General features: G+C 39.2%; 1 protein-coding gene across 1 annotated transcript in view; it reads right to left on the bottom strand.

The window, feature by feature from the left end:
* LOC112051349 (uncharacterized) overlaps window positions 1–20,869 on the bottom strand; it is a 272,815-nt gene that overhangs the window by 59,351 nt on the left and 192,595 nt on the right. Inside the window, exons 5-7 of the mRNA XM_052885699.1 lie at window positions 18,578–19,451; window positions 17,896–17,996; window positions 11,636–11,815 (exon numbers count right to left, since the gene is read on the bottom strand). Coding sequence (XP_052741659.1) covers window positions 11,636–11,815; window positions 17,896–17,996; window positions 18,578–19,451 — 1,155 coding nt within the window. The remainder of the gene's footprint in view (window positions 1–11,635; window positions 11,816–17,895; window positions 17,997–18,577; window positions 19,452–20,869) is intronic.

Below are 20,869 nucleotides of genomic sequence, written 5' to 3'. Positions count from 1 at the left end.
TCCCAACATGTAACTTCGACGCTCGTTTGGTATTCTGGAGGCATGGTCTTGTGGGATTGCTAGTTCCCTCGCCTTGTATCTGGTGTAATTACACTACATTTATATACACTCATTTGTGTTTCACTAATGAGCTACTAGTAGTATATTTATTTAGTCATGCACCGATTGCATTATAATGACTTGGAGATCACGAGAGATTTATTATCAAGTAATATGCTGTTTCATACTATAATGTATAGTAATCTCAAGCAATAAGTCAATCAATAGCAGACAACGCTAATGAGATCGTAATAATTAGTATTTTTTTTATAAACTTTTAATAGTGTTTTGTATTATATTCCGTATTTTTTTAACATTAACATTAAAAGAATGGACAAGAAATGAATGCTATAGTATTTTTGATTGTAAATATACCGAAAGTATGCAGTTATGCATTTTTTAATTTTTAACTGTCAACCTTCGGAATGGCGTGCACTGAGTTTATAAGGGTAGGTACTATACTTACAGATTATCCAAAATGGAAAATTTCTTCTCCAAAGTTCGTCATCTAACCTCAGGTAGGCAATGCATTTTTGCATATATGAATGTATACACTAACTGTTTACTAATAAAATTGTAAAGATGTAAATTTTAAATCATGTCTAAATTAATGATTGTATAAATTAACAAGCGGACGCCCGCGACTACGTCCGCGTGGAAATCAATGTAAACTTTCAAGCCCTATATCATCACTTTAGAGTTTGAATTTTAAAAATTTTTAATCCTATTATACTTCGTATTTTTTTCATGATTTATGAAAAATTTTTAAAACTGTAACTCTAAAAATGAAGGACTTTCCATACATACTTTCAACCCTTATTTAACCCCCTTTTTATTTTATTTTCGCAATAAATTCTATTTCTATAACCTTCTCCGTATTATGGTCTTAAACCGTGCCAAGTTTCATTTGAATTCATTCAGTAGTTTCAGCGTGATGCCCGAATAACAAAAAACATGGACAGACAGACAGACAAAACATCGAAAATATAATATTTTTAGCTTCAGTATCGATTATATAATGCCCCCAACAAAAATTTTCAAAATATCTTCAATGTACAGAATGTACAAAATGTACAGAATTCGTATTATACGTATAGATTATATATAGATGGCGTTGGCGTCCGTTATGTCACGGTAACGTTTATTATAAGTATAGATTTAAAAATGAGCAGTAAGTATTTTGCATGCCAAATAGGCAAGATACATTTACCATTTAGATCAACCTACTACCTGTATATATAAACGCTTGCATCTGCAAATAAATAGACTGATTGATTGATTGATTGAATGATTATACGTGCCTGCGATCTCACCCTTCAAATCAAAATATAGCAATAATGTTTAGAAGCAGGAATAAAAATGACGGTAGTATCTCCCTGCTCTACTTCGACGCTAATATTCCATTGCGTCATACTACTAATATTGAATTAATATTCTGAAGAGACACCATTATAAGAGGCTAAACTAGTAGCACGTCAGTTAATCTAATAGTACACCATTACGGTATATATCCAGAGTGCATTGGCACTGTCCCATACATCAGGACATTGGCCGCGCCGCCAACTATTCCTTGCGCTACGGCTATAAATATTGCCGGCTCAATATATTACGTGCTTAACTTACTTCGGCCACTATTGCTATGACAACGTGCCAAAAATGGTATTAGACACATAGAGTGCTGGTTTTATTCATATTTCTTCTTAGAAGAGGTTTATATAGTAAAAAAAAGAAATTTTTTGGTTTTTATCAGAGATGGGCCGAGTACTCGGTTGATACTCGGTACTCGGCGGATTTTTTGATACTCGTACTCGGCCGAATAACTCGGTCGGTGAATGCCGAGTATATATACATATAATTAAAACAACAGTGTTAATCAAAAAGTATTCATTAGTATTCAAAGGAAATCTTTGAAAATCTCAATTAAATTTCAATAAAATTAAAAAAAATATTTAAAAGAGCAACTGTTGAGCTTCCCGTCGCTCTTCTCAACAGGAGACTGCGCCATCTGAGCTGGTGGTAGAGTCACTACAAATAGTCAAACTTGACGTTTCAAAAGTGCTTGTAAACTAAGCCTACTTGAAAAAAACAATTTTGAATTGAATGGAATTTAATTTGATTGAACCGAGTTACTCGGCCGAGTACTCGGTTAAAAAAAAAATTAGTGTTACTCGACGCATCTCTAGTTTTTATAATCTTACTAGCGGACCTGGTCAAGCTTCGCTTTGACTCATTCCCTACCACTATCCTATTCTACTCCCACCCTACACCTACCATACCCTACCCCTAACCAAGCTACCCCTACTCTACATCTACCCTACCCTTCCGCTGCCCGTATGGTGATATTTATCAGTAGGTAGTCAAAAATTGTATCAAGATATTTTTAAAATACCACGAAGTGATCCCGGAACCGCATAAATAAATCCGTTTAGGTTTAGAAGTTACGACGTAATAAACATTATGAACACTTATGTGCTGTGAAACGACCTTAAAGCAGGTCGTAGTTTATATCGGAGCGGGATACGTTTAAGCATTTTATTGTGTGTTTTATTAGCTATCAGTGAAATAACATAGTTGCAATCTACAGAGCCTCTAGCCGATGGCACGTCGATTCTCTTTCTACAAATGCTAACGCTACGAAAACTAGAAAAATGTATGAGAATTACAGATCCGATTGACAACTTTATCACGTTACCTGTCGATAGCAAATGTCATTCCTATACATTTTTGAATTTTCGAAGCGATTGCGATAGTAGAAAGAGAATCGACGTATCACTTGTTTACAGGTCCAGTTTAGAATATACAATAGCGATGATGACAGTTTTTTAAATTGTATATAAATTAAGAGTATGCTAATAGTAAAGCAATTTTGTAAAAGTAACAGGGTATCTGCGATCATTACTTTCGGAGCTACAGGGATTTAAAGGGTCAGATTTGTGGCGCGGATCCCTGAAAAACGTACCTCCATACAAAATGGCACGAACTAATGACGTCGTAGGCAATGCAATGATCGTTAGATTTGTATGTGCGTTCAAACAAAATTACTAATATCTTTGTTATTGGTGCGTTTATGTTTATAGTTTATATTATTATAAAAATGTCACATTTAATGTAAGGAAGCTAGAGCTGTATGAAATTTCGTCTAATTACGATAAAAGATTTTTAATAGATTTTGAAATTTTATAATCTTATTTATTTTGCAAATATCCAGTCAATCTTTGCTTTTTATGTATAAATTAGTTAAAATTGACCTTATTTACCAGAATGTATCATAAAAATCAATTTATTCAAACCTAGTCATCATCCCCATTCAATCTATTATACTAGACGATGCTTGCGACGCCGCCCGCGTGTATCCTTTTATTAAAGCGTTATATCTCAAAAGCAGCGTTTTCGATGAAAGCTTCTAGGCGGATTGACTTTTACCAACACTTCCAATGATCCAAACACTTCAACCAATTTACACAAAAACTTTACAAATTATATACCGAAACTTTCCTCGTGAATCACTCTGATCAGTTGTGAAAACTTCATGAAAAAACCCCGAAAACGGTAATCGGTGAATACTGAAAATACTTATCTATACTAATATTATAAATGCGAAAGTAAGTCTGTCTGTCTATCGGTTACATTTTCACGGCTAAACGTCTGAACCAATCAAGATAAATTTAATTAGAAGTAAATGAGATCTTAGGATTCTAGACTCTGAAAACTTTAAGTACTTTTTAATCCTAAAATAATAATAAAAGGTGGTGAAATAGGGGTTGAAAGTTTCTATGGAAAGTCCTTCATTGTCAGAGTTACAATTTTAAAAATTTGTTTATAAAAAAAACGAAAGATACTTTGAAATTCAACCCCTATATTAATGAAACTGGGGATGAAGTTTAACATTGATTTCCACGCGGACGAAGTCGCGGGAGTCCGCTAGTTTAAAATATTTCGCCAAATTGAGAATATCTTCCTTTTTTGATATCGGTTAAAAACTACTGAAAAATGTACTAAATGCGAACAAAAACATACACAGAGTATTCGGAAAAAATATTCGTAGAGTCGTATCGAGTGGCGAGGAAATGCGGCGTTTGGAAGCGAGCCATGATATGTCCATTTTGCTATTACTATTTATTTAAGTTTTAGATATGGAAGAGGCTAAAATATATGGAAGAGGACAATATATTCATTTCAGTTCACTGATAAAAAATACAAAAATAATGTGTTGAGTTTACTTTTTTAAGTGATTAAAAGAATATAAAACAAACGTTTCAACATTGCGCAATAATGGTAGGTGTCCACTGATCTGCATATAAGACGCATTGCATCCGTGACTACAGTGTGCCTAGTGGGAGTTTTCAATATTTTCATACTGTTACCATCACGTTGACGTAAACGCAAATTTATATGGAATTGAAACAGTTGTGCAGTAGTGACACTAGATGGCGCTGTTTCAATTCCTTAGAAATTCGCGTTTACGTTACGTGACAGTAAGAGTATCAAACTGCCACTAGGCCCTCTGTTCATCTTAATATATAAATGCGAAAGGTCATTCATCATGAAATCTCAAAAACTGCTTGACGTATAAAGATGAAATTTGGCTAGGAAGTATACTCATAGTTAGTTGGTGTACGCTAAGAATAGATTTTGGGATAGGGCCGGATTAAGGAGGTCAAAGGGCGGACGAAGTCGCCGGCGTCAGCTAGTTTATCTATAAATATTATAAAGGTGAAAATATTAAATTTTTATTTTAAATTATCAAAGGTAAGGTTTGTGAGGTTGTTGGGGGTAATCTCTAGATATACTGAAACGATTTAAAAAATTAACTTACTAATAAAAAGCGACGTTATTTGTCAATGTCATAGGACTTTCGTTACCTCCGTATTCTCCGATAGGAACGTTAACTATAACCCCGTGCGCAAAAACCCGCTAACTATAATCCCTTGACACCTGACTACCAAACACATCCATACAAACAGAGTACAAACGTTTGAGCCAGGTGTCAAGGTAATCCGCACGAGCAGTGTACATAGGTTCATTCTTAACCCATATTTGGCTCACTGCTGAGCTTGAGTCTCCTCTCAGAATGAGAGGGGTTAGACCAATAGTCCACCACGTTGGCCCAATGCGGATTGGCAGACTTTGCTTAGCAGACAATAAACATTAAACTGAGTGAATAAATCAACCTTCAATCTTAATAGTCACCACACAATATACACATACTAACTACGTCCTATACTTTATTCCCTAATATTATGATATTACTAGCTGACGCCGCGCGGTTTCACCCGCGTGGTTCCCGTTCCCGTAGGAATACGAGGACAATATGTATCCTATAGCCTTCCTCGATAAATGGTCTATCTAACACCGAAATATTTTTTCAAATCGGACCATCAGTTCTTGAGATTAGCGCGTTCAAACAAAAAAACTCTTTAGCTTTATAATATTAGTAAAGATTTGTGTTTAACGGTTTTCTTCCGTTACATGTCTACTAATTGATATTTCTATAAGTCGCCTAAAAGAACATCGTTCGAAAAAGAATTGAATTTCCAGACAAAGCCACCGGCGTTTGCTAGTATTTATTATTTATGTTTAAATTATAATCTTGAAATAAATACACCCCTTTATTTGTCTGTCAATTAAAATTTGTATTTTAAACGCTTCATACAAACTGAATTAATAAATTCTTTTGACGTCCAAAAACAAACGCTGATGAAAGTTTCCGCTTCGATATTAATTATAAAGCCTTCCTTCAAAGCCTTTTATACTCAAAATGTAAATAATTAATGGCGAAACGAAAATAACCGCGAAACAATACAGACACAAATTGCACCAAAACTTTGCTACGTGCCTTTTGAAACCGTTCTGATGAGGATGTTCTTTTCTAGACAACGCCAGCTGTACTTTAGTATTTTCTTATATTTTTAACTAGCCGACGCCGCGTGGTTTTACCCGCGTGGTTCACGTTCCCGTAGGAATACGGGGATAATATGTAGCCTATGCCGTGATAGCCCAGTGGATATGACCTCTGCCTCCGATTCCGGAACGTGTGGTTTCGAATCCGGTCCGAGGCATGCACCTCCAACTTTTCAGTTGTGTGCATTTTAAGAAATTAAATATCAAGTGTCTCAAAGGGTGAAGGAAAAACATTGTGAGAAAATCTGCATATCTGAGAATTTACTTAATTCTCTGCGTGTGTTAAGTCTGCCAATCCGCATTGGACCAGCGTGGTGGACTATTGGCCTAACACCTCTAATTCTGAGAGGAGATTCGAGCTCAGCAGTGAGCCGAATATGGGTTGATAATGATGATATATATGATATAAGAAAGAAAGCTCAGTATCTCATAGCCCGACCTCGGACTCGAACCCAGTTCTCGTGATTCAAGGCCACATAGGTTAACCACTGAACCATGAGGTAGTTAGTTTTGTACCCATGCTAATGTCATTTGCGGAATTTAGTTTGTCTGTCTGTCTGTTGCCGTTTCAAGGCTAATTAATCTACTGAATCGATTTTATGGAATTTCATAATCATTTATTCATTAAATCATAGATAAATGTGTTCTTGGAGATGACCCTGAGTCATTACTTAGTTATTTAGCAAAAATTTCAGACCAAGTTGTTTAATTAGAGATTGTTTGAAATTTCTTCGTTATTCAATTTATATTAATAAAAGTTTACAGACTTTAATTATTATTAATTTGTTTCCCAGAATATAGAAAATCCTACTCCTAAGGCTGCATACACTCGTTTTCTCGTTGCCAGCCCTTTCGACAGTATTCATTCCGAATAAGCACCAGCACCTTGGGACCCCAACGTCCATCGGCTCTTCGAACTATGTGGCCTGCCCATTGCCACTTTAGCTTCGCGACTCGCTGAGCTATGTCAGTGACCTTGCCTAGCAGCTTACTACTCGTGAAATCGCGACAGACAGATTCACATTAACAATATTAGTATGGATTGAAAGCCATGAAAACCGCATTAAAAGCAAGCTGCACCCAGTTATGAATGTTATGGTTATGGCAGCCATAGAGCGTGTTTCCCAAAGTCGTTAAATGCGCTCGTGATCATAAAGAAAGCAGTAAAGTCGCGGATTTATAAACCAAATGGTAACGTCGAGAGTCAACCCGATGGGATGTAATATCCTTTTAAAACACTGTCTTCTTACATGTTTACTGTAATTGTGTGTATTTCGAAGCGGCTTGGCTGAACGAAAGCAAAGTTACGCGGAGTTTATATAAGCGATGGTACAGTTATATTTTTACTGTGACGATGGTGTCTCAACACTGCAAATTGTTGATCGATCCCGTTAAATGAAATTATTTCATAGAACACAGATATACACTACACTAAAAAGCGATAATAACATGCCATGTCTATTTACTAATCGGTTTGAAGGCGATGCTTATAGGTAGTGCTCTTTTAGAGGGGGAAAATATGAGATGAATATCTCAGCATTTTATTGTTTCACCATCCGGGTGCAGGGTCCTTCGTGTGGCAGAGAGAAAAACTTCGAGAAGTATGTGTGTGTATGTAGGGTAGGAAAGATTAAGGAGTTCCTACTTTTATGTCCTTTATGATGAATTTATAAGGTAACAAACATTAACATAATATGCGTCGATGGAAGTTCCCCTTTTTTCCTTTTTTTTAATTTTATTGATAAAATAAGGTACAATACGCCTCCTGGTTTAAAAATCACCACCAGTAGTAGGAGATGAGAAAACAAAATCCTTGCTCCGAGCTTTAAAGTGATCAGAAGATAGCTCATACGATATTATTTTTCGATTTTTAGTTTATTTTTGTGATATTGAAATCGGCCCAATTTTTTTGTTACAAAGATTTTATTTTACTATATTTAGTGTGTCCTAGCATACAACATTAAAAAAATACATACGCGGCAAATTGAGAACCTCCTCCTGTTTTTTGAAGTCTGTTAAAAATAAAAAGATTCCTAGCTTTCATATGACGCCCGACATTGTATCATGAGAGTTTCAGGATATTTCTAGCGAAGAGAGGCTTTCTGGTCTGCTACACAGAATGCTGTTTTAAAGCTCAGTGCATTAATTTCAATGCAAGTCAGTGAGGCGCAAAGAAAGCTACGCGTATCGGCAAAATGAACGAATTTAACGCAAATAGCTTTCAATAAACTTTTATGAGAGTGCTTTTGAGCCTTTGTATACAGAACAGTGGAGAGTTTATTTTTATCTATTTTTACACCATTATAACACTACCCTTTAAACCTCAAGTTAATGATAATATTTAAAAAATATATACAAAAGAAAAAACTTCGTCCGCGTTGAATTCAGTTCTTCACAAATCCCACGGGAACCATGGGGTTTTCCGGGATGAATAGTAGCCTACGTGTTAATTCATATTAAAATCTATTTCTATTCCAAATTTCAGGCAAATCGCTTCAGTAGCCGCAGCGTAAAAGAAGAACAGACTGCGTACAGAAGCGTAGCAGCGTAAAAGAAGAATCCGGACTGGATTCGAACCTACGGCCTCCGAATCGAAGTCAGAGGTCCACTGAGATGTCATGTCACTACCACGGATTTAAGAAAATACAATAATAGCTCAAGTTAGCACGTCAGTACAAAACCATTAGTCGGTCGGAACCGTTTGGTCGCTGACAATGGCAGAAGCCGAGTGCGTCGCTTTTGTGCCACTATCTAGGTCACCGGGTTATATTTACCACCCATTTACCATTGAATAGTCTTTACTCATCAAAGCACACCCTTTCTAGAACTCTGCAGGTGACTTTCTTCAATGGCTACAAATTTCAATAGAAGCAGGCCGGTGATATCGCGGGACAAAGATAGATTAATACAAAATTGGATATAGATATTGCTAAAAGTTGAAATGTATGCAAAAATAGTCTAATTACTAAGTACAGATAAAATAAAAATAAATAAAATAAGTACAGATAAAAATAAAAATAAATAAAATAGTACAGATAAAATAAATAAAATATCTTCTGCATTTTCAAGTCGGAGCGAAATTAACAATAAAATGTAGACAAAATTGTAGCACGTAGCTACGAGCCTACGAATTTCGTAGACGTGCTACGAATGTTTTATACGAATTTCTCCGGTAAATTAAAGCCAAAATAAAGTATAAATTTAAAATTTATGGTAATTATTAAAATACGTTACTATTAATTTATATTTCGTATTCATCTCATCAAACTTTTTCATTTATTTGGTTTATATGGTTCAATGGTTAGCTGATGGGGCTACAATCATAAGGTACAAGGTTCGAGTCATGTGTTTGGCTATAAAATATACAATTTATCTTTCTTTCGCAAAATTCTTCACTACATAGATAGTAGTCAGTAAGTAGATAATTATTTAGGCCAAACTGCTAGCCTATTCACTATTTTGGTCTTTATTATCAACCTATTAAAATAAGCATCAAATCAATTGACAAATATCATTTACCTAGCGTAATGCAGGCTAATTCACTATCTTTGACGTATGCTAGTTGACATATACGAATTTGAGATTCTATGTAACAAATGTCATCCGGTGCTTACTGTTGGATATCACACAGTAGGTAAATGGCATTTTGTCAATTGAATTGATGTTTATTTTAATAGTTTGATAATAATGACTATATATAATAAATAGCGAATACGCCAGCTGAAGTGGGCTATTTACAATAGGCTGAATTGCACGTTAAACAAAAGCTTGTAATAAAGCCTTACTCGTACCCTACTAACTCAGAATTGATAGCGTCTTATGTCATCACACCAATTAAAGGGTAAGACGCTTCGTTTACCCAATTTCAGAAGGCAAGTCGAATGTTAACAGGATGTTTTAAGAACAAAGCAATTTAACGGAACGAAAGGGCCAAAACTCAGAAAGTTTACTTCTCCAATCAAATTAGAACCTTATGTTCATTGTAGTACAGTTCATATTATGAACAACACTCGAGAAGTTTATCTTTAAAATAACAAAAGCCCTGAAGTTAAGGTGTCAACCTAATTTGGACTTTATTTATGATTGCATTGAGTTTAATGTTAGGAATGTGTATTGTTTTGTGTGTGTGTAAATGGTAATTTGAACTTTAAGTTAATGGTGTAAGGTTGTTAATGCAGTAAAGGGGTCGGGCAGCACGTAAGTCACGTACTAGTAGTGCGGGATGAACGTGACGTCAATGTAAGTGGTCACTCCTTTGATGTAGTAACGTGACAAGTCTGGCAGTAACGTGACAAGTGGCGGCGTCATTGGGTTGTCATGGGGTTAACTAAACAACGGATGTAGTTAACGGTCATATAATTAAATTACAATTTATGAATTTTGCATACATGTCAAAATATATGATTTTTTTAAATGAAAACTTCTGTAGCAGCGTTATCTACTTTTTAGGGATGGGTTAATGTTAACCTCGCGTCAGCGTCACGCCGATCGAAAATTATTTTATCCTGTCCCCATTCCGTCTCCGTCAACGTTTCATCATGGTCATCCTATCACGTCCTGTCCTATTCTGTCTAGACACTCGCATTTGGCCAGTTTTTATAAAAAAATATTTTTTTTTCTTACATTAATTTTGTTATTGGAAATCTATCTTCCTTATTGTCAGCGTCAGCCCGGGAACAGTCTAACGGAGAAGCCTCACCTGCAAGTCCCGGTCTCTCGCACACGTAGTGGTTGTGCTCGCGACAGCTGCGGTCGTTCCACAGGAAGGAGGCGTGCGCGGGGCGCGGGGGCAGCTCGCGGCGCGCCTCCACGCAGTCCTGCCCGCCGTGCGTCAGCCCGGGAACAGTCTAACGGAGAAGCCTCAACTGCAAGTCCCGGTCTCTCGCACACGTAGTGGTTGTGCTCGCGACAGCTGCGGTCGTTCCACAGGAAGGAGGCGTGCGCGGGGCGCGGGGGCAGCTCCCGGCGCGCCTCCACGCAGTCCTGCCCGCCGTGCGTCAGCCCGGGAACAGTCTAACGGAGAAGCCTCACCTGCAAGTCCCGGTCTCTCGCACACGTAGTGGTTGTGCTCGCGACAGCTGCGGTCGTTCCACAGGAAGGAGGCGTGCGCGGGGCGCGGGGGCAGCTCCCGGCGCGCCTCCACGCAGTCCTGCCCGCCGTGCGTCAGCCCGGGAACAGTCTAACGGAGAAGCCTCACCTGCAAGTCCCGGTCTCTCGCACACGTAGTGGTTGTGCTCGCGACAGCTGCGGTCGTTCCACAGGAAGGAGGCGTGCGCGGGGCGCGGGGGCAGCTCCCGGCGCGCCTCCACGCAGTCCTGCCCGCCGTGCGTCAGCCCGGGAACAGTCTAACGGAGAAGCCTCACCTGCAAGTCCCGGTCTCTCGCACACGTAGTGGTTGTGCTCGCGACAGCTGCGGTCGTTCCAGAGGAAGGAGGCGTGCGCGGGGCGCGGGGGCAGCTCCCGGCGCGCCTCCACGCAGTCCTGCCCGCCGTGCGTCAGCCCGGGAACAGTCTAACGGAGAAGCCTCACCTGCAAGTCCCGGTCTCTCGCACACGTAGTGGTTGTGCTCGCGACAGCTGCGGTCGTTCCACAGGAAGGAGGCGTGCGCGGGGCGCGGGGGCAGCTCCCAGCGCGCCTCCACGCAGTCCTGCCCGCCGTGCGTCAGCCCGGGAACAGTCTAACGGAGAAGCCTCACCTGCAAGTCCCGGTCTCTCGCACACGTAGTGGTTGTGCTCGCGACAGCTGCGGTCGTTCCACAGGAAGGAGGCGTGCGCGGGGCGCGGGGGCAGCTCCCGGCGCGCCTCCACGCAGTCCTGGCCTGACGTGCCGTCGTCGTTTGGTTGACCGCCGTGCTTGCGCCAGCCCGGGAACCAGTCTAACGGACAACAATGACAATCACTTATACTGTAGTAGTGGACATCCTTGAATTCATTCGCAACTTTCTTTAGCACTTTTTAATAAGATCAATCATGCACATAATATAGGAAAAAGCGTTATGATTAGTAATTAATTAATCTACTTTGCAATCATTCACGAAAAACTTATGAATCTACTACGATGTAAGTGCTATAACCTCACCCAAACCTAAAAGAAAACCTTCTACGCACGTGTCACCCGAATTTTTGACGATTCTACAACTTTCGGATGCTATTTCATTCGGAGAATTTTCTGTCGGATCTGTGTGATGTTGTCGCATGGATTCGTCAGTTTTTTTGTGGCTAACAAAGAGTCAGACAGTCCTTGAGAGCTTGAGACTTCTGCCTTCAGAGGGTGTAGGTTTGAATCGGGCCCGCGGGTATGGGCCTCCAACTTTTCAGTTATGAGAATTAAAAAAAATTAAATATCATATGACTCAAACGGCGAAGGAAAATCATTGTTAGGTAACCAGGTAGGTGCCAATCAGCAATGATGTAACCAAGGCTTGTGTGGTAGACTATTAGCCTAACTCTTCTCACTCTGAGAGGACACTCGTGCTCAACAGTGAGCTGAATATGGGTTGTAAATGAAATGATGAATATCACAGTAGATCAATTAATTACTAACCATTGTACCCAAGAGTAGTAAAAACTAAAACTAAAGAGAAAAATATAATAGTCGATTTGAGAAGTTCCTCTTTTTTTGAAGTCGTTGAACAATAAATGCACAGCGCGTGTAAAAACCGGTTCGAAGCGCCTCTCCTCGGTGACATTATAGTGAAACGGCACAAAACGTAATGGCTCACCACTTCAGGTACAAAGGCTTTCTATTCGAGGAAAGAAAGTAATTATTCTGCGTGAAATAGATCTTTTATCTGGTTTCGGTCGTGGCTAACCTGAGGGATAAGCTATAGCATTTTATACCTAAAGAGCTTCGAACCATAGCCCACATGGTGGATTATGTTTTAGCAGACTCAAAAGTGATTACAAAAATAAGAAAACTTGTGTCGAACCAAGGTTATGATTCACAACATTTGTCAGGACAACTTAAATAACAAATTAAACTTTAACGAAAATAAGACCCTAGAATGGCAGAGAATGACCTTGAGTGAAGTCACGCACTTGTGAACGTTGTGTGTAGGGTTAAAGGCGCCTTTGACTGACAAACACTCCCCTTTTCCATTCAAGTCACTCTCCCCGCCTATACCAAGTACCCATAAAGAATTACATACACAACAAGAGATGTGAACGGCTCGAACGCCACGAGCACACTGAAGCCGTCCATACCGCAAGTCGCTTAGATCAACACAATCTCATTACGATTAAATATAGAACCCCAATAATAATTTCTGCTACCTAACAGCATTGCTTTTTTGCCGTGATTTCGTGTTAATATGCTTTTTAACATGGTCGGCAGGATAATATTATATTCATTCGTTTTCGTTTAAATAAAAGCTTTTTACTTATAATTTATTTTATTTTGCAACAAGCTGACGAAAAGCGGTTTTACCCACGTGGTTCCCGTTCCCGTAAAAATACGGGGATAATATACAGCCTATTGCCTTCCTCGATAAAAGAATTTTTCATATCGGACCAGCGATTAGCGCGTTTAATCAATCAAACAAACAAATTATTCAGCTTTATAATATTAGTATAGCATTTACAAAAAAAAAAAAACATAATAATTATAACCAGCAACCATAATTATTATTTACCTACTGGAATACTGATGTACAAAGGCTCTGCGACTCTCCGTCAGTGCAAGAGAAAAGTATGATTCAAAGAGAAATAGATTTCAATTTCGATGCAATAACATGAATAAAAGATGCGTCTCTTGAACGTTTTCATTGAAATATGCTAATGCTTTTTCATTAAATTTCTTAAAATATCTTCAACTAAGGAAATACGTATATACACGGGGATATAGCTGGCGGGATACTTCCGCCGTGGCTAGTTACCGACCGGCAAAGACGTTCCGCTAAGTTGTAAATTAAACTATAAAGTTATCAGTTAGATAACTCAGAGTCTGTTGAAACTGGAAGACTGGGAAATATTAATTACGTCTATAAAGCGGTAAAAAGAAAATTTGAAAAATTTTTTGGGTTTCCTTCCCATACAAAGTGAGGATGAATCATCATCATCATCTGCCCCATGGTGTGGGTATTATCGGTAACTTAATCTACGGAACCTTACACTACTCTGCCCTGTATGCATTTGGCCGGTTTTTTCTCTTTATAATGTTACTAATATCCGCTAGAACGACGAATTAGAGCGACAATGTCATCCTAATGATGACGTTGTCTCTTGACAACCAACAGAAAATCCTCGTTCCGATTTGTCAGCTTTTTGCGAATAATAGCAAAATGAATCAAATTTCTAATGAAATTCCGCAAAACACCGCCCGCTTCTATTCAATACATGTAGGTGAGTAACACAGATTAAGACTAATAAGCAGATAGAGCGCATTGAACACGACGGTGTCGTAGCCGTTCCAAATACAAAATTCAAAAAAACATTCTCGAGTCAGTACGACACGAAGCGTCGCATCAGTAATTTTCAATATTATTGAAGAAAAATGGCGTTTTATGTTTTTAAATATTTTAAAAATTATTCACAAAAACTAATGATGAACTATGATGGAGTATTTTTTTACCGACTTCAAAAAAGGAGGAAGTTATCAATTAGTCGGAATCTTTTTTTTTATTGGTAATTATTGATTATTATATTAATTTACGTAATTATTGTTAGTTAAATTTGGAAATACCAATTATGAAAAACGTTTATGAGTACAATGTATTATTATATAAGTATATTTGTATATGCGGATGTCAAGGAGATGCGTGACGTGTGTTTTTAATGGGTTTCACCGGCTTTAACACGCCACACATTCACGCCTTCACTTCGAGAATGAGTCTTTACAAGCAAAGACTCATTCTGGATCATTCTTTATTCTGTGGTTAGTAAATAAATAAGACAAGGCATCGGAGCCAGCTGTATTGACTGACAAAGGCACCACAAACGAATACGACACCGTCGCTCAAGGCAATGTACACAGTTCTGCTCCGAGTGTAGTATCACTTACATTTCACTTTACTACACTTACTGAATTACTTTTAGAAATCATACGTAATAGTATGGACTGGGTCATTATTAACAACCCATAATCGACTCACTGTTGAACACGAGTCTCCTTTTAGAATGAGAGGGGTTAGTCCACCACGCTGGCCAAATGCGGATTGGCAGATTTCAAACACGTAGAGGATTAAGAAAATTCTCTGGAATGCAAGTTTTCTCACGATGTTTTCCTGCACTGTGCACACAACTGCAAAGAAACCCCGGACCGGGTTCGAACCTACAGCCTCTGGAATCGGAGGTAGAGGTCATACCCATTGAACTATCACGACTCAGAATATGATTAATTGACAATTTTTTTTCATTTTCACTGGTTTAGTTTAACCGACAAAGTTTCGACTAACCGAGCGACCGAAAGTTTGAAGCCTATAGAATATGCAAACGTTAGGCTGACTATTATTTTCCTGTCACAACTCTTGGGTAAGGTTATAGGTAAATCGATACTAGTAACTAGCAGATCTTTTTTTTTATTCTTTACAAGTTAGCCCTTGACTACAATCTCACCTGATGGTAAGTGATGATGCAATCTAACAAAGAAGCGGGCTAACTTGTTAGTAGTAGAATGAAAATCTACACCCCTTTCGGTTTCTACACGCCATCGTACCGGAACGCTAATCGCTTGGTAGTACGTCTTTGTCGGTATGGTGGTAACTAGCCTCGGCCGAAGCCTTCCACCAGCTAGACATGGACTAATTAAGAAAACCTCAATTGGGCCAGCCGGGGATCGAACCCAGGACTCCGTCTTGTAAATCCACCGCGCATACCACTACGCTACGGAGGTCGTCAAATTTTTTTTCATATAAAATACTTTTCATCTAATAAACAGATGGGCGAAGGTCGTTTCTAATTCGGATCTTAGACAATTAGAAATCCTAAATAATGGACTATGAGCTAAGTTTGTCTAGTTTTTACTACTACTATAGGTAAGAATGGTAGACTCCAAAGTGTACTTCGGTGTGTTGGACCGTGGTGGTTTTGCAAAGTATAAAACGTAATTTTTTTTTGCATTTTTGAGAAATTATGTCTCTAACTAGATATTTAGTTTCGTGGCACCTCTTCACTAAACTTTACATGACCCAAACTCTGACCTTTAGCCCCTATTCGCACGAGCGCTCTTTTAACGGACGTTAAAACAATGAATGCTCAGAACGCGTTATGGCTTTTCTTCATTACCACATTGAGTTCGAATAGCAAGTCAGCCACGACGCAAATATCGCAATTTGGTCTTTTTGTAAGTGACACAACGCGTCGTGCGCGTTTTTATTAGAACCATAACACAAATTTCGCCATGTGGATATTTTACTGTGACCACAACGCGTTATGAACCATTTTTTCGCTCACTGAGCGTTTTCGATCTTTGAGCGTAACATAATTTATACATTATGTTTGAAAGGTTGACGGAGCTAATAAATAAAAGCTCCTTTTATCATAGCAAAGTTATTTGAATACTAAATGATAATACAATTTTATCAAAAAAGCTTCAAAAGATTTTTACACAAAGCGATTTAGCTAAATTAGCTAAACAAGTCCTAATTTAATAGAGACTTGTTAAAAGTTAAAACAACGCGCTAACTCTGAAACTTTTATGTGTTGTGTGCTCAAACTTGCCTCAAATTTACATAATAAATATGAAAAAGCTCGCTATGTGTAGCGAGCATGGTATGCTAATTATTATTTGGATGAATTTGTTTTTTAAAGTGTTCGCAAAAGAACTCTGTTTACTTGAATATGTGAATATTCCGTCGACTACAAATAAGGAAATCTCATCATTTTTGTAGTTGCGGTGTGCATATTTTAGTAGTTAAAAATTGCCATTATCATCGTCATATATCGCAAGTAGTTCCCGCCAACCGATCGGTACCCCTCTCTAACTCCCCACTCTTTCAGGAAACAAGTCGCGCCACCTGACGTCATATCTGTCTCAGACTACTATTTCCTACAATATAAAAAAGGAAAGACAAATAAGGAAATAAACTTTCTGTGAAAAACTTAGCTTTTAGTCATGAAGGTAAACATACAAGATTATACAATAGCACACCGTTACTTAGAAACCGATAAGATCAAATAAAGGACACGCAATTAGGAAAATTGGCAATATTCATTATTTACCACAAAGGCCCAGCCTGGCGCCGGCCGGGCGACTTGCTTGATTTACTGGATACAATGTAGATTTATTTGAACGCCAGAGTCGCTCAATGGGAAAGTTTTCATACTATAATTATTAGATTATTGAAAAAAGTTACCGGCTTACGATTTACTGCTGATGTAATTACTATCCTTCGTCCATGTTCGACTATTATTTTTTTTTATTTTTTACAAGTTAGCCCTTGACTACAATTTTACCTGATGGTCAGCGATGATGCAATCTAAGATGGAAGCGGGCTAACTTGTTAGGAAGTGGATGAAAATCCACTCCCCTTTCGCCTTCTATAGGACATCGTACTATAACGCTAAATCGCTTTGCGCTTTGCCAGTAGGTTAGTAACTAGCTACGGCAGAAGCCTCCCGCCAGCCAGATCTGGACCTCAATCGGCTCAGCCGGGGATCGAACCCAAGACCTCATCCTCATCATTATCAACCCATATTCAGCTCACTGCTGAGCTCGAGTCTCCTCTCAGAATGAAAGGGGTACGCCAATAGTTCACCACGCTGCGGATTGGCAGACTACACACACGCAGAGAATTAAGAAAATTCTCTGGTATGCGGGTTTCCTCACGATGTTTTCCTTCACCGTTTAAGACACATGATATTTAATTTCTTAAAATGCAAACAAACTGCAAAGTTGGAGGTGCATGCCCCGGACCGGATTCGAACTCACACCGTCCGGAATCGGAGTCATATATATAGAGGTCATATCCACTGGGTTATCACGGCTATTCGCTAGTAATAGTAATAAAAGAGAACTCACGTGCATAAGAAAAAGGCAGTTCATCCGACCAGCGGAACTCCCCTTCATGGACGGCGTCAGTAGCTCCTATCCAGTACACGTCTTCTATGCTAGCACCAGGTCTGCAGACAAAAGACATTATCACTGAGTTTTTAGTGTAGCTCGCTGGAAGAGTCAGGAAGACAGATTTCTGAGAGGCCTTCGATGCCCTAGCCATTCGCATGCAATGACGCAAAATTTACAAGTCTACAACGACATTCGGATGAAAATTCAGTCGGGGTCTTGAAGTGAAGTGAGTAATAAAAGTTAAATTCGTTGTAGTAATTTAAGGTTGTAAATAGTGTGGGGACACTACTGAATTCAAAGTTCGAAACGTATACACATAGCATTTTAATTTTTGATTTTAGATACCTTCACAATTGGAAGTCATGAATTTTTTTCGATTGGAAAAGTCTTTTAAAGTTCTAGAAGCAGGAGTTATAATTGTTAATTATAAGTTTTCAATTGTTACTCAGATGATATTTGGAAGACACTTGCAAGTTTGAAATTTTAATAAATACTCAACGAGGTAAACAACATTATGACTTTAACTCGTCTCGCGAACAACATGAGGTTAATGTTTAATTAAAATTTAGTTTTAAACTTAACTCAGTCAAGTTCTGGTAATGTAGAGGGAATAGTAATGAGTTGGAGCGAAACTTACGCGTGACTAAGTAGTTGGTCCATAATTTGTTGCTGGCGTTCATTTTGTATGCTGACGAGATGGCCGCCGAGTCTGATGCAATCCATCTCCGCTTGTCTCCACGTTTTCTTCTCTTCTCTAACTGCGGTGATACAGAAGTCTCCAGACACCACCCAACCGTAATCGCAGTGTCCGATAATTTCCTCTACCGCTTTATCCATCCACCAGACTTTCAACCACATGGCAGAAGAATTCCTCTTCGCTAAAATACTAATGTTTAACCTCACAGAGTTTCGTTCAGAAATTATTTGGACGCTACGCAATGGGTCACCCGGTTGGGAGCAATGCTTCCATTTCGCTTCACCGTCAACTAGACTCAACTCCATTCCTCTGCAAAAAGCGTGAGTGTCTTCATGGATTATATTCGAGTTGTCACCGTTCTTCTTTATAGGCCCTGTACCCATTTGGAGACGCAGAGCTACCCGATTACCGTAGGGAAGGTGGATTTTGTACGAGCAGAACAACTTTGTGGTAGGTCCGACTTCGAACGAGCCGTTTCTCGCCGTCAAGAGAACATCGTGGCAATGGTCTACGAGACGGTAAGTCGCGGCGAACGTGGGTCGACCGTGGAGTTCTATTTCTGGGTTGTTTGATGATTGGTAGATGTATCTTCTGTTAGGGATTGGTATTTGTTCTAGTTTCCCGCATAGTGTGGGTGCGTTTGGGGAGAGTTTGACGGAGCCGGTGGAGCAAGGCACGTTGAGTTTGTGCAGGTCGATGAGGAGGGCGTTCTTCGGGGCGGGGGGAGGGAAGAGCAGGCGGCAGCTGTGAGCACGCGGCAGGTGGCCGGAGTGCACTCGACCGGACCGCGTCGCTCTAATGTGTATCGCACAATCTGTAACAAAAGATACAATATATTGATAGGTGTTACCGCCTCGTTGGTCAGGTTAGGCTATTTATATTGACGCCGTGAGGGGAGACTAATATCTTAGCATTCCATGGAATCACCGTGCGGGTGCCGGGTCCATCGCGTGCTAGAGAGAACAACTCCGAGCAGAGTCCTGAACTTGTGACTACAGGATGTAGGGTTAAGGAATTCCTTGACGATGTGTCTTGATCTTGATGTGTCTTGAGCCGAGTTATGAAATAATGCGGTTTTCTTTCGACCGAAATTCTTAGTAGCGCTCTGGAGATTGAACGTTACACCTTAGTTATTATAGTAGGAAAGCCGAAGAGGGGATTTTGAACATAAAGGAACATAATACCTTGCACATTGTTGAGTGCCTCCACCAAGTATGGTGGGCAAAAAAAAACTAACTTTAGAAATACTCAACCATTAATAAAAAATATTTTTAAAATTTGTAGATATTTTTCCTGTAGTCTGTAGATAAAAGCGAAAAAAGTATTCATATATATCTATTTATTCTTCCTATCATCTAATCTATCAAATCTAATCAATCTCCATGACGCTTTAGTAACTGTAAATTTAGCATCCCGAGCTTTTTACCGGTACAGCACGGCTAACGATGTTTTGTATAACTCGAAAGTGCGAGCTTCGAATTTCACCTCTATCTTTCTCATTTTAAAGTATCGTGTTAAACAGAGAGAGAGAGAGGAAGGAAGAAAACAGAATAGCCTAGCTGGTAGTAGAATCACTACAAACAGAAACAATTGTCTTTTCGAAAGTAGTACTACTTCAAATGAACGTATTTGAATTTCCACCCTCAGAATGACAGACAGATGTGAGTGCCCTTGAAAATATTCGCAACACAAGTTACGTGAACTCTCGTATGTTCAAGGCTTTAGGAATGTCATTAAAGTACCGGCTGTGTACGTAAGTGCTTTGTACTTTGTGTGTGCTCTACAAAGCGGCCAAGAAAGCCTATAGCATTCCTCTATAACTTCAAAATCAAAGGAACTTATGAATCGAGTCTGCTATGCATGTGTGTTTCTCAATGTCACTAAAACATGTCTAGACGTATGTATAATATGTTTACATCGCGTTATAAGAACGAGCTTATGAATAAGACCCCGTATGGATTATTTTTCTGCTCACCTGATGGTAAGTGATGATGCAATCTAAGATGGAAGCTGGCTAACTTGTTAGGAAGAGGATGAAAATTCACATCCCTTTCGATTTCTACACGACATCGTACCGGAACGCTAAATCGCTTGGCGGTACGTCTCTGTCGGTAGGGTGGTAACTAGCCACGGCCTAAACGTCCCACAGCCAGACCTGAACCAATTAAGAAAACCTCAATCCACCCAGCCGGGGATCGAACCCAGGACCTCCGTCTTGTAAATCCACCGCGC

The sequence above is a fragment of the Bicyclus anynana genome, chromosome 15 (genome assembly GCF_947172395.1).
Source record: "Bicyclus anynana chromosome 15, ilBicAnyn1.1, whole genome shotgun sequence".
Lineage (NCBI taxonomy): Eukaryota > Metazoa > Arthropoda > Insecta > Lepidoptera > Nymphalidae > Bicyclus > Bicyclus anynana.
The sequence above is the reverse complement of the archived record's forward strand: the minus strand, read 5'-3'. Positions and strand labels throughout refer to the sequence as shown.